This window comes from Muntiacus reevesi, chromosome X (genome assembly GCF_963930625.1).
Source record: "Muntiacus reevesi chromosome X, mMunRee1.1, whole genome shotgun sequence".
NCBI lineage: Eukaryota > Metazoa > Chordata > Mammalia > Artiodactyla > Cervidae > Muntiacus > Muntiacus reevesi.
In genome coordinates, this window is record NC_089271.1 from 90,289,874 (window position 1) to 90,317,286 (window position 27,413).

A 27,413-nucleotide genomic window follows, 5' to 3' on the forward strand; every position below is an offset into this window, starting at 1 on the left:
CCCCACCCCCCCCCACCCCCCCACCCCCCCCCCCGGCCCCGCTACGCTTCTGGCCCTGCAGCGTAGAGTGGTCGCGGGCCGGGGCTGGGAGGGTCGCGAGGGGTCGCACTGCAGGGAGCAGCGGATGGATACAGGCCGCCCCGCAGTGTGTGTGTGTGTCTGAACCCGCAGACTGTTCGGTGTCCGCCCCCTCCCTTCCCCCATCACGGCGGCCAGCCTTCTTGAGTGCGGGTGGCAGGGGGGGCCGCGAGCTGGAGGAAAGTGGGAGGGGGCGCCCGTGGAGGCCGAGCCCCTGCCCCTCTTCTAAGGGAGGGCAGCCCCTGATAGACCTCTGGCTGAGGAGACAAACCACTTGTCTGCGCCTGTGTCTTCATTCTTTCTGCCACACTGCTGTTGTCTCAGTCGCTGAGGTGGCACACTTTACCATTTCGCTGTCCCCACAGTTGCCCAGGAAAGAGGACCTTTCCCTGACAGGACCCGCACCTGCTCAGACAATCCTGTTTCTCACCCCACAGCCAGGGGTCAGGCACCACTTAGGGGCAGTCCTGGTTCTTCCTGGCTCCTGTCATGTCTTCTCTTGCAGGGGATTCCAAGGGCTCATCATCTTTGGCAGGGTAGGAATATGCCAAGGATTAGAACCAGTTGGGATCTCACACGCTTGCCATACACACCAGTCTACTTCCCCCAGCCATTCTTTGGAGTTGGCTGCACCAGGCACCCACTTCCCCAAGACAGAAATCTGCTGTTTCTTGAATCCTCTGATTCCTGCACTTCTACATCCTCCTTGTAGTCTCCATCCTCTTCATTTGTGCTCCATTGGGCAAACAGCAACCGTGGTTAATAACATCTCTGGTTGAGCACAAACCTGTTGGCATTGTTGCCCAGTTTAAAACCCAACTAAATGGCACCCTCGCTTTGGTAGGCTGAATAAAAGTCCCCCTAAAACGTCCATGTCCTGTTCTCCAGAATCTGTAAATATATGATGTTACCTTGCACAAGAGAATTAAGGTCGTAGATGGAATTAAGATTGCTAATCAGCTGAATGTAAAGAAAGATCACACTGCTTTATCTTGGTCAATGCCATGGAAAGCTACTTTAAATGTGGAAGAAGCAGGCAGAAGATTTAGTGTCACAGTGAAGTTGCATGCAAGATGCCACCAGTGGATAGGATGTCGCTGGTTTTGAAGAAGGAAGCCAGAGGCCAAGGCCCACATGCAGACCCAGAAGGTGGAAAAGGCAAGGAGACAGATTCCTCTAGGATCTCTAGGAAGAATGAGGTCCTCCTATCACCTTTATTTCACACCAGTGAAACCCTTTTCTATGTGCAACCTTCAGTATTTTTATTTTTTGCTTTTTTTTAATCCAGCAATATTGTGATAATTTGTTACAGCAGCAGTAGGAATGGAATTCACTCACCATCCTGACTGTCCATTCCTCTTCACTCAAATTGGGCTTCATGCCCTGGGAAGATCAATTTGGGGGCTCATCTCTCACCACTCACCACTATAACCACCCTCTTAAGAACCTTTTCTCTTTGCTAAAGGAGGGATTTTGCAGTCCTCTGAGGTTCATCTTGGAGAAAGTCCCTATTTACTGAAAATCACTTATGCTTACCAGAATGAAAAGGGAAACTTATTCTTACCATGAATTTTCATATATTTACCTATCAGCTTTTACTTGTTATTAGATACTTATTATTGGGGTCACAATGAGTCAGACATAATTGTAAAATATTTAGATGACAGAAAAAATCTAGAGACAATTCTATACTGTATCTAGAGACAACAGATGTCAGTTGTCACTGTGCTCTTTCAATGGCTTTAGCTGAATTGTGGATTATGTTTTCTTTGTTCCAAAGTATACTCTCTCTTGGGTGAATGCCAGGCTTAAAGAAGGGAGTCTGAGCTCTGCCAAGATCTGTGGGTGTTATGTGAATCTCTTTACCTCTCTGAACTGTTCTTTCTCCTCCTTCAAGTGGCTGGTGCCTTGCGTTCATTCAGTGAATATATATATATATATATATATATATATATATATATATATATATATATATATATATATATATATATGAACATCTACTTTGTCCTCAGCACAAACAAAAAAGAAATCTCCACTCCCATAGAGATGACCTTTACTTGTAGTTTCATTCTTATTATTTTATAAAAATTTACAGATTTTTCCAAAGTCATATTAGCAATCCTATGTGGTAATTCTGGATATAGTGAAATCTTGACTTCAAGATACTGACAGAGGAGTGAATCTTCTACTAGCTGACAGATTATACTGTGAGATTTTGAAATGTCTGTTAGACATTTTATTGTTAATTCATTTAGAGAACAGACAGTACAACTCATTAACATTTACTGAACCGAGGAAGGTCCTATTTTAAACATTTTGTGTATTAACTCACAAAAATATTGGACAGTATGAACTATTATTGAAATAAGCTATTACCTTCATGTTACATGTGAGGAAACCAGCTTGGATGAATTGTTTCATCTTTAAAGTCAAAGGGAAAAAGAAAAGCTTTAAATATTAAAAGAATGCTGACCTATATCTGTCTGACTGGTAAGCAGTATTTATTTCATCCTAAATGAAATGATACATTGGATCATCGAAAAAGCAAGAGATTTCCAGAAAAACATCTATGCCTGCTTCATTGATTACGCTAAAGCCCTTGACTGTGTGGATCACAACAAACTGTGGAAAATTCTTTAAAAAGATGGGAATACTAGACCACCTTACCTGCCTCCTGCGACACCTGTATGCAGGTCAAGCACCAGACACGGAACAAAGGGCTGGTTCAAAATTGGGAAAAGAGTACATCAAGGCTGTCTATTGTCACACTGCTTATTTAACTTATATGCTGAATACATCATTAAAAGTGCCAGGCTGGATGAAGCGTAAGCTGGAATCAAGATTCCTGGGAGAAACATCAATAACTTCAGATATGCAAATGACACCACCCTGATTGCAAAAAGCAAGAGGAACTAAAGAGCCTCTTGATGAAGGTGAAAGAGGAGAGTGAAAAAGCTGGTTTAAAACACAACATTCAGTAAACTAAGATCATGGCATCTGGTTCCATCACTTCATGGCAACTAGATGGGGAAACAATGGAAAAAGTGACAGACTTTATTTTCTTGGGCACCAAAATCACTGCAGGTGGCAATTGCAGCCATGAAATTAGAAGATGCTTGCTCCTTAAACATCCCTGGTGGCTCAGAAGTTAAAGCGTCTACCTGCAATGCAGGAGCCCTGGGTTCATTCCCTGGGTTGGAAAGATCCCCTGGAGGAGGAAATGGCAAGCCACTCCAGTATTCTTGACTGGAAAATCCCATGGAGGGAGGAGCCTGGTAGGCTACAATCCACGGGGTCGCAAAGAGTTTGACACGACTGAGCTACTTCACTTTCACTTTCTTTGCTCCTTGGAAGACAAGCTATGACAAATCTAGACAGTGTATTGAAAAGCAGAGACATCATTTTGCCAGCAAAGGTTCATATAGTCAAAGCTATGGTTTTTCCAGTAGTCATGTATGGATGTGAGAGTTGGACCATAAAGAAGTCTGAGCACCAAAGAACTGACGCTTTTAAACTGTGGTGTTGGAGAAGACTCTTGAGGGTCCCTTGGACTGCAATGAGATCAAACCAGTCAATCCTAAAGGAAATCAACCCTGAATAGTCATTGGAAGGACTGATGTTGAAGCTGAAGCTCCAATACTTTGGCCACCTGAATCGAAGAGCCCGACTCATTAGAAAAGACCCTGATGCTGGGAAAGATTGAAGGCAGAAGGGGATGACAGAGGACAAGATGGTTGGATGGCATCACTGACTCAATGGCCATGAGTTTGAGCAAGCTCCAAGAGATGGTTAAGAACAGGGAAACCTGGTGTGCTACAGTCCCTGAGGTCGCAGAGTAAGACACCACTGAGCTACTGAACAATAACAAAATGGACTCCAGTTTAATAAATTCTGATGGCCAAAGTTCCACTCTCCTATGCCTCCACTAGACCTGTGTAACCCTGACTTGCCTCTTATATCTAAATCTCAGAACCAAATAAATAACCCCCAAGCATTAAGCCCAGGATACAGACACAGCTGTGCTGCATCATACCTACAGTTCTGCCCCAACCCCTCCTCCTACATATTTATGCACATGAACTTTCACAGTAGCATATTCCTTGCCTATACAACACATAGGATCTACGCCTCTTCCTTCTTACTCACCACGGACAGAGACTTGTTTATGTCTATTAAGCTTAACATGGTTACTTTCTGATTTTTAAAAATTATTTTATTTATTTACTGGCTACGCTGGGTCTTCATTGCTATGTGGGCTTTTCACCAGTTGTGGCAAGCGAGGGCTACTCTCTAGTTGTGATGCACAGGCTTCTCATTGCAGTGGCTTTTCTGTTGCTAAGCACAGGCTCTAGGGTGTACTGGCTGTAATACTTGTGGTCCCTGGGGTCTAGAGGACAGGCTCAGTAGTTGTGATGAATGGGCTTAGTTGCTCTGTGGCACATGGGATCTTCCCAGACTAGGGATTGAACCCATGTCTACTGCATTGGCAGGCGGATTCTTGACCACTGAGCTACAAGAGAAGTCCTATTTTGTTGTTTTAGTTTGTAATTCCACAATGCCCTCTGATGTTGAGCATCTTTACATATGCTAATTTGTATATTTTATTTGTCAATCATCTGGTCAGATCAGTCCCCCCTGCCTTTTAAAATGGCATTGATTGCTTTCTTATTACTAAATTTAAAGACTTTTTTGTATATTTTGGATACCAGTTTTCTAATAAATTCTGTTTTGCAACACTTTTCATCTCAATCTCCACTTGTCTTCATCCTATTAATAGAGTATTTTGCAGAGAAGATTTATCTTTAATTAAGTTCAACTTATCAATGTTTTCTTTCATGGATCACATTTTTGATGTTTTATCTACAAAGTCCTTGCCAAACACAAAGTTACCTAGATCTTTTACTATGTTGTCTTCTAGGAGTTTTTTTCTTATAGTTTTGTCTTTTACATGTAAGTCTATGATCCATTTTAAATTAATAATAGTGAAAGATGTAATATATGAGTATAGATTTTCTTTTGCATGTAGATGAACAATCATTCTATTAGGCTGGTGCAAAAGTAATTGTAGTTTTTGCATTGTTGACATTTGCCTTTGATATCAGAATGCATTCTTAAATGTGGTTATGTTATACATCATTTAATGCACATTACTATGTGTTTTCTTGCCAATGACATTACTTGCTGTTTATTTAATATTGATTTTAGACTATGGAAATCATGTTACACAAAAAGCAAATTTGAGCGATTTTATTCCAGTTCAAAATGGGTCATAAAGCAGTGAGACAACTTGCAACATCAACAATGCATTTGGCCCAGGAACTGCTAATGAGAATACAGCACAGCAGTGGTTCAAGAAGTTTTCTAAAGGTGACAAGAACCTTGAAGATGAGGAGCCCAGTGGCCAGCCATCAGAAGTTGACAACAACTGAGAGCAATCATCAAAACTGATTCTGTTACAACTACACGAGAAGCTGCTGAAGAACTCAACGTCAACCATTCTATGGTCATTAGGCATTTGAAGCAAATTGGAAAGAAGAAAAAGCTTGATAAGTGGGTGCCTCATGAGCTGTCTAAAATTTTAAAAATCGTTGTTTTGAAGTGTCCTCTTCTCTTATTCTATGCAACATCAAACCATTTCTCAATCAGGCAGACTGTGACATGCTATGAAAAGTGGATGGTATACAACAACCAGTGACGACCAGCTCAGTGGTTGGAAGACACTCCAAAACATTTCCCAAAGTCAAACCTGCACCAAAAAAAGATCATGGTCACTGTTTGGTGGTCTGCTGGCAGTCTAAACCACTACAGCTTTCTGAATCCTGGCAAAACCATTACATCTGAGAATTATGCTTAGCAAATTGATGAGATGCACTGAAAACAGCAATGCCTGCAGCCAGCATTGGTCAACAGAAAGGGCCCAATTCTTCTCCATGACATCACCCCACCACATGTCACACAACTAATGCTTCAAAAGTTGAATGAATTGGGCTATGAAGTTTTGCCTCATCTCCCATATTCACCTGACCTCTCACCAACCGACTACCACTTCTTCAGGCTTTTTTCAGGAAAAAGCTTCCACAATCAGCAGGATACAGAATATGCTTTCCAGAATGTCGTTGAATCCCAAATCACGAATTTTTATGCTAAAGGAATAAACAAACTTATTTCTCGTCAGCAAAAATTTGTCGACTGTAATAGTTCCTATTTTGATTAATAAGGATGTGTCTGCGCCTAGTTATTGTTGTTGTTCAGTTACTCAGTTGTGCCCGACTCTTTGCAATTCTCTGGACTGCAGAATACAAGGCTTCCCTGTCCTTCACTATCTCCCAGTCTTTGCTCAAACTCATGTCCACTGAGTTGATGATGCCATCCAACGATGTCATCCTTCTCCTCATGCCCTCAATCTTTCCCAGCATCAGGATCTTTTCCACTGAGTTACATCTTCGCATCAGGTGGCCAAAGTATTGGAGCTTCAACTTCAGCATCAGTCCTTCCAATGAACATTCTGGACTGATTTCCTTTAGGATGGACAGGTTTGATCTCATTGCTGTCCAAAGAGCTCTCAAGAGTCTTCTACAGCAGCACAGTTAGAAAGCATCAATTCTTTGGCATTCAGCCTTCTTTACAGTCCAACTGACATCCACACATGACTACTGGAAAAACAATAGCTTTGACTGTATGGATCTTTGTGGGTGAAGTGATGTCTCTGCTTTATAACATACTGTCTAGGTTTGTCATAGCTGTTCTTCCAAGGAGCAAGAGTCTTTTTATTTCATGGCTGCAGTCACCATCCACAGTGATTTTGGAGTGCAAGAAAATAAGGCTGACACTGTTTCCACTGTTTCTCTATCTATTTGCCACGAAGTGATGGGACCAGATGCCATGATCTTTGTTTTATGAATGTTGAGCTTTAAGCCAACTTTTTCCCTCTGCTCTTTCACTTTCATCAAGAGGCTCTTTAGTTCTTCTTCACTTTCTGCCATAAGGGTGGTGTCATCTGCATATCTGAGGTTGTTGATATTTCTCCCAGCAATCTTGATTCCAGCTTGTGCTTCATCCAGCCCAGAGTTTCTCATGATGTACTCTGCATATAAGTAAAAGAAGCAGGGTAACAATATACAGCCTTGACATACTCCTTTTCCTATTTGGAACAAGTCTGCTGTTCCAAGTCCAGTTCTAACTGTTGCTTCCTGACCTGCATACAGATTTCTCAAGAGGCAGGTTAGGTGGTCTGGTATTCCCATCTCTTTCAGAATTTTCCACAGTTTATTGTGATCCACACAGTCAAAGGCTTTGGCATAGGCAATAAAGCAGAAATAGATGTAGTTCTGGAATTCTCTTGCTTTATCAGTGATCCAGCAGATGTTGGCAATTTGACATCTGGTTCCTCTGCCTTTTCTAAAACCCGCTTGTACATATGGAAGTTCATGGTTCACATACTGTTGAAGCCTGCCTTGGAGAATTTTGAGCATTACTTTGCTAGTATGTGAGATGAATGCAATTGTGCGGTAGTTCGAGCATTCTTTGGCATTGCCTTTCTTAGGAATTCGAACGAAAACTGACTTTTTCCAGTCCTACGGCCACTGCTGCATTTCCCAAATTTGCTGGCATACTGAGTGGAGCACTTCCACAGCATCATCTTTTATGATTTGAAACAGCTCAACTGGAATTCCATCACCTCCTCTAGCTTTCTTCGTTGTGATGCTTCCTAAGGCCCACTTGACTTCACATTCCAGGATGTCTGGCTCTAGGTGAGTGATCACGCCATTATCATCTGGGTCGGGAAGACCTTTTTTGTACAGTTCTTCTGTGTATTCTTGCCACCTCTTCTTAATATCTTCTGCTTCTGTTAGGTCCATACAATTTCTGCCCTTTATTGAGCCCATCTTTGCATGAAATGTTCCCTTGGTATCTCTAATTTTCTTGAAGAGATCTCTAGTCTTTCCCATTCTATTGTTTTCCTCTATTTCTTTGCACTGATAACTGAGGAAGGCTTTCTTAACTCTCCTTGCTGTTCTTTGGAACTCTGCATTCAAATGAGTATATCTTTCCTTTTCTCCTTTGCATTTTGCTTCTCTTCTTTACACAGCTATTTGTAAGGCCTCCTCAGACAGCCATTTTTCTTTTTTGCATTTCTTTTTCTTGGAGATGGTCTTGATCTCTGACTCCTGTATGATGTCACGAACCTCCATGCTTAGTTCATCAGGCACGCTATTAGAACTAGTCCCTTAAATCTATTTCTTACTTATACTGTATAATCATAAGGGATTTGATTTAGGTCACACCGGAATGGTCTAGTTGTTGTCTCTACTTTCTTCAATTTAAGTCTGAATTTTGCAAATAGGAGTTGATGATCTGAGCCATAGTCATCTCCCTCTCTTCTTTCTGCTGACTGTAGAGAGCTTCTCCATCTTTGGCTGCAAAGAATATAATCAATCTGATATCAGTATTGACCATCTGGTGATATCCATGTGTAGAGTCTTCTCCTGTGTTGTTGGAAGAGGGTGTTTGCTATGAACAGTGCATTCTCTTGGGAAAATTCTATTAGCCTTTGCCCTGCTTCATTCTGTGCTCCACGGCCAAATTTGCCTGTTACTCCAGGTGTTTCCTGACTTCCTACTTTTGCATTATAGTCCCCTTTAATGAAAAGGACATCTTATGTGGGTGTTAGTTCTAAAAGGTCTTGTAGGTCTTCATAGAACCACTCAACTTCACCTTCTTCATCATTTCTGGTTGGGGCATAGACTTGGATGACTGTGATATTGAATGGTTTGCCTTGGAAACGAACAGAGATCATTCTGTTGTTTCTGAGATTCCATCCAAGTACTGCATTTCGGACTCTTTTCTTGACTATGACGGCTACTCCATTTCTTCTAAGGGATTATTGCCCACAGTAGTAGATATAATGGTCATCTGAGTTAAATTCACCCATTCCAGTCCATTTTAGTTCGCTGATTCCTAAAATGTCAACGTTCACTCTTTCCATCTCCTGTTTAACCACTTCCAATGTGCCTTGATTCATGGACCTAACATTTCAGGTTCCTACGCAATATTGCTCTTTACACAGTCCCACCTTGTTTCCATTACCAGTCACATCCACAACTGAGCATTTTTTTGCTTTGATGCCGTCTCTTCATTCTTTCTGGAGTTATTTCTCCATTGATCTCCAGTGGCATATTGGGCATGTACGGACCTAGGGATTTCATCTTTCAGTGTCCTATCTTTTTGCCTTTGCATACTGTTCATGGGTTCTCAAGGCAAGAATAATAATAGTAGTACTCCTTCTTTTGAAGGAGGTCACCATTATCTTCATTACCTTCACCATAGTTTGGCCCCAGGTAAATAGCAGGGGAGGAAGCCTTAGAAAGAGCTATGAAAAGAAGGGAAGCAAAAAGCAAAGGAGAAAAGGAAAGATATACTCATTTGAATGCAGAGTTCCAAAGAACAGCGAGGAGAGTTAAGAAAGCCTTCCTCAGTTATCAGTGCAAAGAAATAGAGGAAAACAATAGAATGGGAAAGACTAGAGATCTCTTCAAGAAAATTAGAGATACCAAGGGAACATTTCATGCAAAGATGGGCTCAATAAAGGGCAGAAATTGTATGGACCTAACAGAAGCAGAAGATATTAAGAAGAGGTGGCAAGAATACACAGAAGAACTGTACAAAAAAGGTCTTCCCGACCCAGATGATAATGGTGTGATCACTCACCTAGAGCCAGACATCCTGGAATGTGAAGTCAAGTGGGCCTTAGGAAGCATCACAACGAAGAAAGCTAGAGGAGGTGATGGAATTCCAGTTGAGCTGTTTCAAATCATAAAAGATGATGCTGTGGAAGTGCTCCACTCAGTATGCCAGCAAATTTGGGAAATGCAGCAGTGGCCGTAGGACTGGAAAAAGTCAGTTTTCGTTCGAATTCCTAAGAAAGGCAATGCCAAAGAATGCTCGAACTACCGCACAATTGCATTCATCTCACATACTAGCAAAGTAATGCTCAAAATTCTCCAAGGCAGGCTTCAACAGTATGTGAACCATGAACTTCCATATGTACAAGCGGGTTTTAGAAAAGGCAGAGGAACCAGATGTCAAATTGCCAACATCTGCTGGATCACTGATAAAGCAAGAGAATTCCAGAACTACATCTATTTCTGCTTTATTGCCTATGCCAAAGCCTTTGACTGTGTGGATCACAATAAACTGTGGAAAATTCTGAAAGAGATGGGAATACCAGACCACCTAACCTGCCTCTTGAGAAATCTGTATGCAGGTCAGGAAGCAACAGTTAGAACTGGACTTGGAACAGCAGACTTGTTCCAAATAGGAAAAGGAGTATGTCAAGGCTGTATATTGTTACCCTGCTTCTTTTACTTATATGCAGAGTACATCATGAGAAACTCTGGGCTGGATGAAGCACAAGCTGGAATCAAGATTGCTGGGAGAAATATCAACAACCTCAGATATGCAGATGACACCACCCTTATGGCAGAAAGTGAAGAAGAACTAAAGAGCCTCTTGATGAAAGTGAAAGAGCAGAGGGAAAAAGTTGGCTTAAAGCTCAACATTCATAAAACAAAGATCATGGCATCTGGTCCCATCACTTCGTGGCAAATAGATGGAGAAACAGTGGAAACAGTGGCAAACTTTATTTTCTTGCACTCCAAAATCACTGTGGATGGTGACTGCAGCATGAAATAAAAAGACGCTTACTCCTTGGAAGAAAAGTTATGACCAATCTAGACAGCATATTAAAGAGCAGAGGCATTACTTTGTCAACAAAGGTCCGTCTAGTCAAGGCTATGGTTTTTCCAGTGGTCATGTATGGATGTGAGAGTTGGACTATAAAGAAAGCTGAGCGACGTAGAATTGATGCTTTTGAACTGTGGTGTTGGAGAGGACTCTTGAGAGTCCCTTGGACTGCAAGGAGATCCAACCAGTCCATCCTAAAGGAAATCAGTCCTGAATGTTCATTGGAAGGACTGATGTTGAAGCTGAAGCTCCAATACTTTGGCCACCTGATGCGAAGATCTGACTCACTTGAATAGACCCTGATGCTGGGAAAGATTGAAGGCGGGAGGAGAAGGGAATGACAGAAGACTCATGGTTGGATGGCATCACTGACTCAAAGGACATGAGTTTGTGTAAACTCTGAGTGTTGGTGATGGGCAGTGAGGCCTGGCGTGCTGCAGTCCATGGGGTTACAAAAAGTCGGATATGACTGAGAGATTGAACTGAACTGAACTAAAATAGCAGGGAGGGAACACAGCTCGAACCATCAACAGAAAACTGGATTAAATATTTACTGAGCATGACCCAACCCATGAGAACAAGACCCAGGGATGCAAGGATTCTTCAGTATTTGCAAATAAATCAATGTGATCCACCATGTTAAGAAATTCAAAGATAAAAAAAAACCATCATTATCTCAAAAGATACAGAGAAAGGCTTTGACAAAATTCAACACCCATTTATGACAAAAACTCTCCAGAAAGCTAAGGCATAGAAGGAACATACCTCTACATAATAAAAGCCATATACATCAAACCCACAGCAAACATTATCCTCAATGGTGAAAAATTGAAAGCATTTCCTCTGAAATCAGTAACAGGACTACAGTGCCCACACTCAACACTACTATTCAACATAGTTTTGGAAGTCCTAGCCACAGCATTCATAGAAGAAAAATAAATGAAAAGAATCCAGATTGGGAAAGAAGAAGTAAAACTCTCACTGTTTGCAGATGACATGATCCTGTACAAAGAAAACCCTAAATAACAGACAGAAAATTAATAGAGCTCTTCAATGAATGTAGTAAAGTTGCAGGATAAAAAATTAATACACATAAATCCTTTGCATTCCTATACACTAATAATGAAATAATAGAGAAATTAAAGAAACAATCCCATTTACCATTGCATCGAAAAGAACTGAATAGATAGGAATAAACGTACCTAAAGAAACAAAAGATCTATATATAGAAGTCTAAAACACTGATGAAAGAAATCAAAGATGACACAAATAGATGGAGAAATATACCATGTCCATGGATTGGAAGAATCAACATAGTGAAAATGAGTAATCTATAGATTCAATGCAATCCCTATCAGCTACCAATGATATTTTTCACAGAACTAGAACAAATAATTTCACAATTTGTATGGAAACACTAAAAACCTCAAATAGCTAAAGTGATCTTTAGAAAGAATGGAACTGGAGGAATCAGCCCTCGTCACTTGAGACTATACTCCAAAGCTAAAGTCATCAAGACAGCATGGGACTGGCACAAAGGCAGAAATATAGATCAATGGAACAAAACAGAAAGCCCAGAAATAAATCCACGCGCCTATGGACACCTTATCTTTGACAAAGGAGGCAAAGCTATACAATGGAGAAAAAACAATCTCTTTAACAAGTAGTGCTGGATAAATTGAACAACCACCTCTAAAAGAATGAAACTAGAGCACTTTCTAACACCATACACAAAAAGAAACTCAGAATAGATTAAAGATCTAAATGTAAGACCAGAAACTATAAAACTCTTAGAGGAAAACATAGGCAGAACCCTCTCTGACATAAATCACAGCAAGATCCTCTAGGACCACTCCCCAGAGTAATGGAAATAAAACCAAAAATAAACAAATGGGACCTAATTAAACTTACCTGATGTTACACAATGTGGAAACTATAAGCAAGGTGAAAATGCAGCCCTCAGAATGGGAGAAAATAATAGCAAATGAAGCAACTGACAAAGAATTAATCTCCAAAATATACAACCAGCTCATGCAGTTCAATAGCAGAAAAATGAACAATCCAATCAAAAAGTGGGCAAAAAACAGATATTTCTTCAAAGAAGACATGGCTAATAAACACATGAAAAGATGTTCAACATCACTCATTATTAGAGAAATGCAAATCAAAACTACAATGAGGTATCATCTCACACAAGTCAGAATGGCCACCATCAAAAAGTCTACAAACAATAAGTGCTTGAGATGGTGTGGAGAAAAGGGAACTCTCTTATGTTGTTGGTGGGAATGCAATCTGGTACAGCCACTGTTGAGAACAATGTGGAGATTCCTTAAAAAACTGGGAATAGAACTGCCATACGACCCAGCAGTCCCACTGCTGGGCATACACACCGAGGAAACCAGAATTGAAAGAGACACATGTACCTCAATGTTCACTGCAGCACTATATACAAAAGCTAGGACACGGAAGCAACCTAAATGTCCATCGGCTGAGAATGGATAAGGAAGTTGTGGTACATATACAGAATTGAATATTACTCAGTAAAAAAGAATGCATTTGAGTCAGTTCTAATGAGGTGGATGAAACTGGAGCCTATTATACAGAGTGAAGTAAGTCAGAAAGGGAAAGACAAGTACTGTATATTAAGGCATATATATGGAATTTAGAAAGATGGTAATGACAATGCTACATGCAAGGCAGCAAAAGAGACACAGATGTAAGGAACAGACTTTTGGACTATGTGGGAGAAGGCAAGGGTGGGATGATTTGAGAGAATAACATTGAAACATGTATATTACCATATGTAAAACATGACCAGTGCAAGTTTGATGCATGAAGCAGAGCACTCAAAGCTGGTGCTCTGGGACAACCAAAAGGGATGAGGTGGGGAGGGAAGAAGGTGGAGAGTTCAGGATGGGAGGACACATGTGCACCTGTGGCTGATTCATGTTGATGTATGGAAAAACCATCACGATATTGTAAAGTAATTATCCTGCAATTAAAATAAATTGATTAAAAAATAATACAAAATATACAAGCAACTCATGTGCTTAGTACGAGAATAACAGACATCCCAATCAAAAAGCAGGCAAAAGAATTAAACAGAAATTTATCCAAAGAAGACATAAAGATGGCTAATAAACACATGAAAAGATGCTCAACATCACTCATTATTAGATAAATGCAAATCAAAACAACAATGAGGTATCATCTTACACCAGTCAGAATGGCCATCATCAAAATGTCTACAAACAATAAATGCTGGAGAGAGTGTGGAGAAAAGGTAAGGCTCTTACACTGTTGTTGGGAATGCAAATTGGTACAGTCATTGTGGAAAAGTGTGAAGATTCCTTAAAAAACGGAATAGAACTGCTATACAACCCAGCAATCCCACTGCTAGGCATACACCCCGAAGAAATCAGAATTGAAAAAGACACATCTACCCCCAATGTTCATTTCAGCACTAGTTAAAATAGCTAGGACATGGAAGCAACCTAGAGATATCCACCGGCAGAACAAAGGATAAGGGAGATGTGGTACATATACAGAATGGAATATTACTCAGCTATAAAAAGGAATGCATTTGAGTCAGTTCTAATGAGGTGGATGAAACTGGAACCTATTACACAGAATGAAGTAAGACAGAGAAAGACAAATACTGTATATTAACGCATATATATGGAATTTAGAAAGACGGTAACAATGATCCTACATGCAGGGCAGCAAAGGAGACACAGATGTAAAGAACAGACTTTTGGACTCATTGTTAAGAAGGCAAGGGTGGGATGATTTGAAAGAATAGCATTGAAACAGGTACATTACCATATGTAAAACAGATGCCAGTGCAAGTTCGATGCATGAAGAGGGTTCCCAAAGCTGGTGGTCTGGGACAATCCAGAGGCATTGAGTGGGGAGGGAGGTGGAGGGGGGTTCAGGATAGTGGGCACACATGTATACCTGTGGCTGATTCATGTCAATGTATGGCAAAAACCATCAAAATATTGTTAATTATTCTCCAATGAAAATAAATTAATTTTATATGCAAATACTCTAAACAAAATGCTAGCAAACTGAATTCAATAGTACATTGAAAGGATCATGATCAAGTGAGATTTATATCTGCAATGAAAGCATGGTTCATCATATACAAATCAACAAATGAGACACACTACATTAACAGAGGACTTCTCAGGTGGTTCTGTGGTAATGAATCTGTCTGCAATGCAGGAGATGAAAGTTCGACCCCAGTCAGGAAGATCCCCTGAAGAAGGAAATGGCAGCTCACTCCAGAATTCTTGCCTGGAGAATTCCATGAACAGTGGAGCCTGGCAGGCTACATTCCATGGGGTCGCAAAGAGTCGGTCACGACCAAGAGATTAACACTTTCTCTTTCACTAATATCTAAAACATATCAGGAATCATACAACTGAATAGTGAAACTAATAATCTGATTTTAAAATGGGTAAAGAACCTAAATAATTAGTTTTCTACAGAAGAGATACAAATGGCCAACAGTTACATGAAAAGATGACATCACTAATGTCATGAAAAGATGACATTACTAGTCATCAGGGAAATGCAAATCAAATCACAATGAGGTATTACTTCAACCAGTTAGAATGATGATTATCAAAAATACAAGGGATAACACATGTTGACAAGAATATAAATAAAGCAAACTCTTATACACTGTTGGTGGGAATGTAAATTAGTACAGCTACTATGGAAAACAGCATGGAGGTTTTTCAAAATTTTTTTTAAATCACCACATGATCCAGTAATCCCACTTTGGTGTATATATTCAAAGGAAATGAAATCACTATCTTTAAGAGATATCTGTACTTCCATGTTCATTTCAGCATTATTCACAATAGACAAGACAAAGAAACTACCTAAATATGCACTGAGAGATGAACTGACAAAGAACCTGTTATATATGACTATATATAATAACATTTATTCATATATGTAAGTAAAATTCAGTCATGAGAAAAAAATTATGCTATCTGACATAGCAACATAGAGAGATATTCTTTGGCCTGGCCAACACACTTTTCCTTTTTGAAACTCCAAGAGAATTTCAAAGGAGTTATATGAGAATATTAGTAACCCTCTACCTCAATCAATATAATAATATTAAAGATAAGATAAAATGACAATATTAATTGGAGAGTAATCAGGTATGAACTATAGGTAGTACATTTCAGATAACCCATAATATTTATTATAAACTGCAATAAGTAAGCCTGTATGCTTCTAACACCAAAGAGAATTTACCTCAGAAACATATTTGAAGATAACCATAAACTATAAAAGAGACATGGGAAATTGTTGGAGTAGGGGCATATTATTTAATAAATGATACTGGTATTATGTGGAAAGAATCCATTTGCATTTCCCTCTACATATCACAAGTCAAAATTCATTTTAAGTAAATGAGTATTTATTTTTCTTTATCCTTCTGCATCTTTTGAAATATTTAAGATATCTAATCTTCCTGGAATTTGATTACATGTATCGTGACATGACATCATCTGTTTTCCCAAATGATTAACTAATTATTCTAACACCATTCACCAAATGTGTAGAAAAGAGTTAGCATAGCAGATGTAAGATTGCAAGCTTTATAAAGACTTGCTTGGAGGCTGGCCTTTGGCTTGATTCTGTTAACTTGGATTTAAAGAAGGTTTCCATTATTCCCAAAAGAGATTATTATTGGCTCACTGTGCCTAAACTCTCTGTGCGAACAATACAGTTTATGCTAAATATTAATACCTTTTTTCCTTCTGGGAGTCTCGAATTTTGGTGCATGCTAGGCAAAAGCTACCTCAATCTCCCTCAAATCTTGGGCACTGAGTGTCTAATAAGCTTCCTTGATAAATAACATTTCACACATGTTGTCATAAACTATTGAAGGAATTAAGTGTATCCTGTGGGACTCCACTGGGAGAGAAATACTGGAAGTTTGCAGTGGTTTCTTTTGAACTTTGTTCCATGCACTTTTTTCTTTTCACTGATTTGGTTTCACATTCTTTTTTTTTTTTTTTTTTAATTTTTTTATTTTTCAGTGGGTTTTGTCATACATTGATATAAATCATAGCTGTGAGTACGACTGTATACTGAGCCTTGTGAATCCTGCTAGTGAATCACTGAACATGCTGAGGATCCTGGGCACACTGAATCTTTCACTTTTCTCCATGAATTTGAACTGTCACCCACATATATGTGGAAACATATGGGCTCTCTATCTGTATTCCATTTAACTTTTCCTGAGTAGTTCTACCCTGTCAAGAGATTTGACAAAAATTTTTAAATTCTTTGTGGGAAAAACACTTTCCAACTTCCATATTATTTTTCTTTCAAAATTGGACTATTCACAGGCTTGTGTGTATGTAGAAATCAATAAGAAGTTCTTGAACTTCTAAGAACCTCTAAACCAAGAACCTCTAAAAGGCAAATGACAAAAGCTTACAAATACTCTGCTTACAAAAAGAAAACCCAACTGGCTAGGTTTAACCTCTGAAACACCTGAAAGTAGGTTTAACCTCATTAATAATACCAAAATAACAAGGCAATACCATGTTCCCCAATTCCATTAGTAAAAGGCTTAAAAATTTTGCTGATAGGCTTATAGACATATGTATCTACTAAGTTCACTATACGTTTCTAAGACAGATTACCCAGCCCACAGTCCCATCCCAAAGGAAGAAGTCCTTGCTTGACTCTCGAGTAGGCATGACCAAATGGATAAACACTGGACACCTGAAGGTTAGAATTCATGGAACTGGTGAAAGGGATCAGCAGTGTCACTATGAAGGGGATAGATGGCCTTCTAGAAAATCTTTGAAGAATGGATAGGCCTCTGACAGAGATTACAAGGGGCTGGAGATGATGAGTGAGAAAGGACAAGTGAATGAGAAAGTTGTCCTCTCCAGGTGCAAGGAACTGTGTGAATAAGCTGTGGGGAAGATGTCTGTGAAAGCCTATTTTGTGTGATCTGTAAAATACTATATAATGTATGTTCTACCCTAAAAGGCATTAGTTAAAAAGGTTTTAAAGACAAGTTCTAAGGTATATTCAAGGTACAGATATTCTTTATGATATACAAACTCTTCCTGAGACCAGAAAAAGAACAAAAGCTATTCTAACTCATTTAATGCAGCTAATATAACCTTAAAACTATAAAAAGAAAACTACAGCATTAAAATATAAAATCATAGGTCAGTATCATTAATGAAAAAAATGAAAAAAACTGGCAAGTTGAATCTAATAGTATATTAAAAAAACAGTAACAACAAAAATACTGTGATATAATGTCAAGGAGAGAGGCATAACCATAACTACAGTCAGATTTCAGCACAAGTACAGACAAAATAAGTAAAGATATATAATAGAAGACTTAAACAAGATTATGAACTAACTAGACCTAACTGACATTTTTGAAAAGTTCACAGGACAACAGAAAGATACACAATTTTTTCAAGTGCAATCGGTATATTTACTGAAATAGACCATATTCTGGGTCATAAAGGAACACTCAATAAATTAAAGAGATTCAGACCATACAGAGTAAGTTCTCTGACCAGGTCAGTACTGTAGAAATATATAACCAAAACATATCTGGGAAAGTCTCAAATATTTAGGAACTACATAGCCTACTTTAAATAATTCTTGGATAAGAGAAGAAAATTAAAAAGAAATTAGTATGTAATTTCCATTGAAAAATGAAAACACAACACATCAAAATTTGTGGGATGCAGCTTAAGCAGTATTAGAGGAAAATTTACAATACTAAAATGCCTGTATTAGAAAAATGATGGGCTCAAATTAATTGACCTCAGCTTCTATTTCAAGTAGCTAGAAACAGAACAGTAACAAACACAAAGTAAACAAAAGAAAAAAAAATAAGAGCAAAATCCAATAAAAAATAGAAAACACAAAATTTTTTAAATAAATAAAATTAAACACTAGTTTGTTGAGGTCAATAAAATTGATCAGCCTCTAGCCAGAATGATAAAGGAAAACAAAAGAGAAGACACAATTACTGACATCAAGAATGAGAGAGATGACATCACTAGATAACAAACATCAAAAGGATAATAAATTTATTGGCAAGGCTGGAGGGAAACAGACAACCCATAAACTGCTGCTGGTAATGAAAAGTTGTAATATCCCTTTGGAGGGATATCTCAGAATATCTAATAAAACTGCATATGCATTTATCATTTGACCAACCATCCTCACTTCTAGGAATCTACCTCTAACCATACAAAAATTATAATTGCACAACGTTATTCTTCCAGCACTGTTGCAACAGCAAATATTGGAAAGAAATATCCATATACAGGAGAGTAATTGAACAAATTATAGCAGTGACTGGAGAAGGAAATGGCAACCCACTCCAGTATTTTGGCCTGGAGAATTCCATGGACAGAGGAACCTGGCAGGCTACACTTCATGGGATAACAGAGTTGGACATGACTGAGTGATTAACACATAGCAGTGACACAATGGAGGATTATACAGCTGCAAAAAATGAAAAAGATTGCTAGGTACTAATTGGCTTCAGATCTGTAAAGTGTGCAGATAAACAGGTTAATGGGATTAGTCAATTTTTTTTTTTACTATACTCTCCTAAAAAGACTTTGGTATCCTGGAAATACCTCATAAAGCTGAGCTCTGATCGAAATGGATTAGCACAAATAAGGGAGTACCACTAAGAATAGAAGCAAACTATCAAGAGGCATTGGCCAGAAAACAAAAACAAGGAAAAGAGCAAAGAGTAAGTGGAAGGGAACCTGTGAGAAAATTCATAAAGCAGTTCCTGTAGGTGGTTCCCATAAAGACCCTCCTCTAGGCCCAAGACTGGAAAAGAGAGGGAGCAGGTAAAACAATGACCCTTGTGTCTCTGGATGGGAACTGTTGGGGGTGCAATGGGACTAAGCCATTTCAGAATCTCACATCCAGGGCAGATCTCCAGGATGCTGCTGCCTGGGTTGAGATCCAGGGATCCTCTTGAGGGTTGAAAAGCTTGCTGGATATCAATATCCCAATGAGAACCACTATGTGAAGGGCCCAAAGCATCTAGGTTCCCTCCTCATGAGTGTGTCCTCTCTCCACTACACTAAAGCTGCCCAGGCTGAGGTTCATGCCTCTCTTGCATCTCCAGGTACCTGGAACCTTAGAGCAAAAGTCAGTTCCATTACTCTCTGATCAACCCCATACCCACTCCCACCACTAACTTGCCTGCAATACTGAGTCCAGTCATCCCCACTGTCTGACAGATAGAAGAGAGAGTGCCAACTGGATGGGAGGAACGGAGGGGTATGGTACCTCAAAGATCCCATCTGATCCCATCCCTGCCTCTCCAGAGCCAGCGCTATGGGTGTACACAAATTGGGTATTCACATATTGTCACTTCGCCGTGTCCTCTTTCTAGGCACCCCTGAAGCCAACTGCTTCCTCGTATCCACCTCCCCTACCCAAACAGAGGAACAGTCGCCCAAAGCCGGGTGGGGTGAGGGGCGTTCAGAAAGCAGGATGGAGCAGGAGGGACCACGAAGGTCCCAGGCGCTTCCTCCACGAGGATCTAGTCTCTACCACCACCTCCCATGGACACCTCCTCCAACAGCGGCCGCTGCTTCTCTCCGCATACGCCTCCCTCAGGATGACTTCGGGCCTCTTGAGCTCCTGGACAAAAATCAGGCCCCGGCTAAGACGCTCGCGATTGGCTGAGGGATTGTGTCCTCTGCCAACAAATACCGTAATCCTGGGCACCTGAGGAATTCGTTTTCAGGCTAGTGCACCACGAAGAGACATCCACCCACCCACCGTTACATCCTACCACTCCTCTTACAGCCGTCTGTCAAGCGTCAGGTGCAAGTCTTTCCCGACCCTTTTCAGTGCTTACACACCTCTACGCCGGTTCCAGCGAGAGCGCCGTCATGTGACCCACCCTCAGCCTCACGTGACCGCACATTCGGCAAGTCTGCCGCAGCCCTGCAGTAGCAAGCAAGGTACAGTCTTCTGCCTCTAGGGCTGAGCTGCTTGCTAGAACAACCTGAAGCTCCTGGGGGTGGTGAAGATAGAGAGCTGAAAGGAAGGCTGTTTTGGAGCCAACGCTTCCAAAAGGACTGGGCTTTGCTCTGTAGGAACATAGGGCTGGCGAGGAACACTCCATGAGGGGTTCAGAGACCAACTAACTGACTTTTAATATTCTGTATAAAACTCGTTTGAATAGGCTCCGGGAGTTGGTGATGGACAGGGAAGCCTGGCGTGCTGCAGTCCATGGGCTCGCAAAGAGTCGGCCACGACTGAGCGACTGAACTGATGAAAATCGGATGATGTATTAAAACACACGCAAGATCTGTCTTGAAAATACTGATAGGCAAAACATTCAGTCTCCAATTTCCACCACCAGGACGATCTCTGTTATCACTTTTGGCTTGTGAATGGATGAAATCTGCCACTTTGCCCTACTTACAAAAATCTTACAGCCTAGAGTCTTATAGAAAACAAAACTTTCCATCCTGAGACAAACCAAGGTGAATAAAAATGTGTGTATTTTCCTTTAGCCTGGACTCCCTCCTACCCCAAATCAACATCATCCCTGACTTTTAATCCTGTCTGAAGATACATTATTACCTTTGTGAATCCAAAAAAATGTGTACCATAAATCAGAAACTTTAGAAAGTTTACAATTTACTCCCTTTAAATAATCATGCATTTTTCCTTGGCAACCCAGTCCTAAATTGTAGTCTCTCACACTTCTTTACTCTTTTGACATGTTTTAAATGCTTATAAGATTTTCCATAATAAAATAATATACATTTCATAAATTCAGTCCATTTCACATATTTGGGGAGTATTAGCCTTCCATATATTTTACCAGTCTTTTCTATTTCATCAAATATAGAAGGCATTAGAGCTTTTCTTAGCCAATTAAAAAACCTGTATATCATCCCTCTTAGTAGCTGGATGCTATTACCTTAACACTCTCCATGGCACTACCATGAAGAAACGGTCTTCCTGACAGTTAAATTTGTGTGCTTTCTGGTCTTTTTCTTTTAACCTGTGGGTCAGTGGTCTCCAACCTTTCTGGCACCAGGGACCAGTTTCATGTAAGACAATTTCTTCACAGACTGGGAGTGGGGGGATAAGGATGGTTCAGTTGGTAATGTGAGCAGTGCAGGGGGGCATGGTTCAGACAGTAATGCAAGGGATGGGGTGAGCTCAGAGGAAGCCTTCTGCTCACCTCCTGCTATATGGCCTGGTTCCCAACAGGCCACGGACCAGTACTGGTCTGCACCCCAGACCCCTGCTTTAGGCAGTATCAAAGAAACACCCATACTTTGAACTGCAAAATGCGACTTCTCAGCTCTTCAAAACTTACCTCATTTTATATCACTTAATACTCCTCATAGCCACTCCAGGCAGACTGGATACCTCACTCCCATAGGAGCACTATTCCAACTGTGAGCTTTTCTTCACAACATCCAACATCTTCCCTACATTTCAGAGCCCAAATCAATTGGGTGCTTTTTCTCTAAATCATACCCTGAGCAGCAACCCATGGTAACATTTGCATTTACAGATATAAGAATAAGCTTTTTCAAGGAACATTATTATTCATACATTAATTATCTCTATGTTGTCATGTGTTATCTTGGCAGCTATATTTTAACTTTAAGGAGAAGGGTGATTTCTGCCTACTTAAACACAGAACTTTATTGAAAATAGGACATGGCTCAAATCGACATCAGTAACACCAGAACAACAATCAAAAGGGTAGCTTACTTATGATGGCTCAATTCACTATAAGTTTAAATACTAAATTCACAATCTGGACAAAAACAAATATCAACAAATGTGCTTTCAGTTTTAGTATTCGTTTGGCATCAGAAGATAGATCCAGCTCATATAAAGTTGGACAAAGTTAGTATCAGCATTAAGGATGTACATTACAACATAGAACCAACTTTGAAAACATTATTCAAGGATCATAACTCAGGAACATAAGGATAATCAGAGCCAAGTAACTAATCATACTCATTTTTTTGGTCTGCCTCGGGGTCATTTTTATGGTCTATTTTGCCTTGCAGTTCCTTAGCAAATTTCTCAATTTCATGGAATGCAGAAGTAAGTGGCTCAAGACTGAAATCATCATCAGTGAACACCACCTCTTTTTTTATATTGTTACCAATATTCTCAAGCATTGCTAGAACAACTTGAATATTATTTGTCTCTTTCCTGCTAAAAAGGCCCATCAGTTCTGACACTGCTTCAGCATTGAGTAGTTCTTTTGTCATGACAGGATTTTCAGACAAATTCAACAGCATTTTCAAAACATGAAACCTCATTTCAGTATTGCCTGTGGCTAACAACAAAAGAAGCCCAGATATATACCTGGCAACCAGTGTGTGATAGTCAGTGGCTCTAGTGAGGTGTCTAACCATCTTTATTCCAGATAACTGCTCAGGGGAATCCAAGCTATAAGCAAGAGTTTCCTCACATACCTGATATACATATGTCTGAATTATGTTTAGATTTGGGTAAGGTGGAGCCATGTGAATCATATTCTCTAAAAACCTTGTCCTAACTCGGGAGGAGGGATAATTGAGCAAGGTTTCAATAAGTGAGACAACACCTGAATCACGAATGAAATCATAAGCATATTGAGAAGTAGTTCTCATACCTATTGCAATTTTAGATATTTCATGAATACAAGGCTCTCGAATTTTGTCCATTAATAGGAGTTCTTCAAACTCTTCAGGACCAGTTTTAAACTCACACTGTATGCAGCTGCAGGAGCAACTCTCAGGCTCTGCACTCTCCCTGGTCCTAAGATGCTCCCAAATTTGCACAACTGACCAGTAGAATGGATCATATTGAAATGAGAACTTGGGGTCAGGTTGATCAGGCTGAAGCAAAGATTCCTGGTCTTCCCCTTCTAGGCTCAGTTCCATGTGCTTTGGCTTTCCTCCAAACATTTCAGAGAATAGAAATGCTGCTTCTTTTGAAAATCTAAAGGGGCTTGGGGATGGGAAGCCAATCCTACCCCATGGGCCAGGCTTGAACTGAACAGTAACTTCCTCCCAGCTCTGGGGCCTGTGTGAAGCATCAGGCTCCTGCTCAACTGAACATCTGGACTTGGAAATGGCCCTGTACACAGGGCTAGGATCTGATTCAAAATGGGTCTCATCTCCTGCCCAAAACCAGGACCCCACGATGGCCTCATCCTCCTCAGCTATTGTTCTGAACTCAGAGTTGGTTCCATCACCAGGCCTGTTATTGTCTTCGTTTTTAGCCACAAACCAGGACCCAACAACTGCCCCTTCCTCATTTTCTGGCCTAGACTCAGAGGTGGCCCCAGTTTCAGTCTCATTAATGTCCTTGTCTCCAGATAAGAACCAGGACTCAACAATCATCTCTTTATCATCCTCTGGCTTAGACGCACAGCGTGTTTTGGCTTCTACATTGACTTCTTTTGCATCCCAGAACCAGGATTCAAAAATGGTTTCCTCTCCAGACCTTGATGTGGTCTCTTCTACTGCCTGAGGTCTAATGTCTATACTCTCTTCTTCAGCCCAGAACCAGGACCCAACAATGATTTCCTCCTTTTCAGCTCCATGCTTGGACTCAAAACTAGCCCCTGCCTCAAGACTGGTCTTTTCTTCAGCCCAGAACCAGGACTCAACAATGACTTCCTCCTCTCCAGCTTTTGGACTGTATTTGCTGCAAATATTAGCCTTGTTCCTAATGGCCTCTTCCCTGGCCCAGAACCAAGACCCAACAAAAAGTTCTTCTTCAGCTGCCAGCCTGTCCTCTTCTCTAGCCTCTGCTTCTGTTTTAAGCCTGTCTTCCTCCCTAGCCCAGAACCAAGAATCAATAATGTCTTCCTCTTCAATATCCAGCCTGGATTCTTCTCTGTTTGCAGCCTCTATAATGGCTTTATCCCGTTTCCAGAACCAGGATGTGATCATGGTCTCCTCTTTGGTAGGTGGCTTGGCTTCTTCTTCAGCCCTATCATCTGTACTGCTTTCTTCCACAGCCCATAACCAGGGACCTACAATGGTCTCTGGCCCTGTATATTTTATGGACCAGAACCAAGAGTCAACAATGTCCTGTTCGTCCTCTAGCCTAGACTTCCAGCTGCCTTCATTGGCAGGGAACATACAGGGACCTTCTCCTGACCAGAAACCAGACTCACTGTTAATCTCTTCAGCAGCTGTGATAGATTTACACTGGGCACCAGCAGCATACTTCATACAGATCTCTTCATTGGTCCCAAACAAAGAGGATGTAATACTCTTTTCCTTGTCCTCCAGGCTAGACTTATTCACTTCAGCCCTCCCACAAGCTTCTACTCCAGGCCAGAACCATGACCCAATAATGGGCTCCTCCTCCTCAGTCCCTGGCATAGTATCACAGTTGACTTCTGCCCCAGAATCTGTGTGGGCCTGGTTTCCAGCCCAAAACCAAGGCCCAAATATTATCTCCTCTTCAGTTCCTGGCCTGGCCTCTTCTCTGAACTCAGCCACTGTACTGACTTCTTCTCCAGCCCAAAACCAGGGGCCAATGACCTCTTCTTCCTCAGACTTTGGCCTGGACCCACAGTTGGCCCCAACCCCAGCTCCCATACTGGCCTCATCACCGACCCAAAACCAAGACCCAAAAATGGTCTCTTCTTCAGCCTCTGGGTTGGTTTCTTCATTAGCCCAGCAAAAACTGGCAATGACCTTTTCCTTCTCATCTGTTGGCAGTGATTTGGAAGTGGCATCAGCCTCAGTTTCCACACTGGTCTTTTCCCCAGTTCCAAGCATGGAACTGCCAATAGGCTCCTGCTCAGTCTGTGGTCTGAATATACCACTGGTTTCTTCTTCAGTCCAGAACCAACTGCCAAAAATGGAATCATCCTCCACTTGAGAACCGGATTTGACAGTGGCCCCACCAACTATGCTGGAGTCTTCCGCAGACGAGAACCAGGCCCTGGTGAGGAACTCTTCTTCTGGCCTGGCTTCTTGCTTGGCCCTAGCTTTGGCCTTGATTTTGGCTTCTTCCTTTACCACTGCTCTGGCCCTGACCTTTTTCTTGGACTTGGGCGTGGCCAAGTTGTTAGCCTTCTCTCCAGGCCAGAACCAGGGCTCTTTTTTGACTACATCCATAGACCCAGACATGAAATCAATGGAAGTTTCTTGCTTGGCCCTGTGCCTGGCGCTGACATTGGCCCCCTTCCTGGCTCGGGGTTTGTGCCTACCCTCCTCTCCAGCCCAAAACCAGGATTTGACACTGTCGTCACATTCAGACCCAGAACTGGATTCAGATACTTCTTTCTTAGACCTAAACCAGGACCTACTATTGGTCTCTTCCCTAGGCCTAGACCGGATACTGGTTTTTTCTCTGACCCAGAACCAGGATTTCTTGATAGATTCATCTTCAGAACCAGAACTGGAGGCAACATAGAGTTCCCAACTGGTTTGGGGCCTAGACCTAGGCTCTTCTTTGGCCATGTGCCTAGACCTAGTACTGGCTTTTACCCTGTCTCTAGGATGAAGCCTTGTACTGACCTCTTCTCTACTCCAGAACCAGGAGTTCATAAAGGATCTATCCACCCATCTGAAATCACAATTGTGAAAGTTCTCCTTTTTGGATGTAGGCCTGGGATGGCACCAAGACCCCATATTGGTCTCCTCCTCTGACACAAGCAAATGCTGGATTCGTGATTGGGACTTGACCTTAGTGCCAGGAAAGGACTCGGCATCCATACTGGCCAGTTCCCTAACTATAGATGAGATCTTAGGTTTCGCAACTGACCCAGACTCAGTACTGATCAGTGACCAGGCTATAGCATTGTTTTGGGACACTCCCTCTGTCTTCAGTAGGACCTCAGCATCAAACTCAGTCTTGGCACATGAAGAGGTTTCATCCATGGACCTTTCTACAGTGATTGCCTTGGCCTCACTCTTCGGATGTGTCTTAGTTACTGCCACGGTCTCAATTTTGGGCCTTGCTCCAAGCATTACCTGGGCCTGGGTCCTAACCTTTGGTCTGACCACCATTAGGACTTCATTCTCTCTTTCAGCCCCACTGGCAACCTCTTTGCCAGGCTTCTTTTCAGGCTTGGCCTGGACACCAGTCTCAATCTCAGCCCCAGTCATAGTACAGTTACAGAGGAGACCTAAATAACTATAACTCTCCCAGTCTCAGCTTCTACCACAGATTTCTCACAGTTTTGTATCTTCACACTCTAATTTTTTGATGACTCAGGTGATAAAGTTGGAAAGAAAAGTTAGAGCCAATCACCAGTCCAGCAGTCAATAAGCCTCCTTTCCAATCCCAGCCTCAGTCAATACTACAGTCAGAGTGAAGAGAAAACACAACCAAGCTGGGAGAGGATGGATGGTTCCTGGGTAGGTACACACCTGTTGAAGGTAGTGCTCAGCAGCAATTCCAACACCACCAGAGCTGCCACTGGAAGTCAATCTGGGAAGTGAGAATGACATGGAGGTTTGAGTCTTTTCCAACTGTCTCACTCCATGCAAAAACTCACACGAAGAGACTAGACCTTAAATGCTTGGTGGGAAAGTTAGGCT

At 41.1% G+C, this 27,413-nt stretch overlaps 3 protein-coding genes across 14 annotated transcripts in view; all 3 read right to left on the reverse strand.

Annotated features, from left to right (window-relative positions):
• Positions 1–27,413, reverse strand: part of GPRASP3 (G protein-coupled receptor associated sorting protein family member 3) — a 51,330-nt gene that overhangs the window by 23,238 nt on the left and 679 nt on the right. The window contains exon 2 of the mRNA XM_065916595.1: positions 27,243–27,303. The gene's annotated coding sequence lies outside the window, so the exon portion shown is untranslated. The remainder of the gene's footprint in view (positions 1–27,242; positions 27,304–27,413) is intronic.
• The window catches only part of GPRASP2 (G protein-coupled receptor associated sorting protein 2), a 93,709-nt gene that overhangs the window by 5,395 nt on the left and 60,901 nt on the right, over positions 1–27,413 (reverse strand). For 5 of the 12 annotated variants that reach the window (XM_065916589.1, XM_065916587.1, XM_065916583.1 and 2 more), the window contains exon 2: positions 27,243–27,303. The exons of 2 other annotated variants lie outside the window; for them this stretch is intronic. The gene's annotated coding sequence lies outside the window, so the exon portion shown is untranslated. Of the gene's footprint in view, positions 1–9,786; positions 9,995–20,440; positions 20,462–20,677; positions 20,696–27,242; positions 27,304–27,413 lie in introns of those variants that run through there. 5 more of the 12 variants (XM_065916588.1, XM_065916582.1, XM_065916594.1 and 2 more) reach the window with 4 other exon arrangements.
• On the reverse strand, positions 22,428–27,249 carry GPRASP1 (G protein-coupled receptor associated sorting protein 1). The gene has a single exon (XM_065916580.1). It carries the CDS (start codon positions 26,976–26,978, stop codon positions 22,860–22,862), a length of 4,119 nt encoding a protein of 1,372 aa, XP_065772652.1. The 5' UTR covers positions 26,979–27,249; the 3' UTR covers positions 22,428–22,859.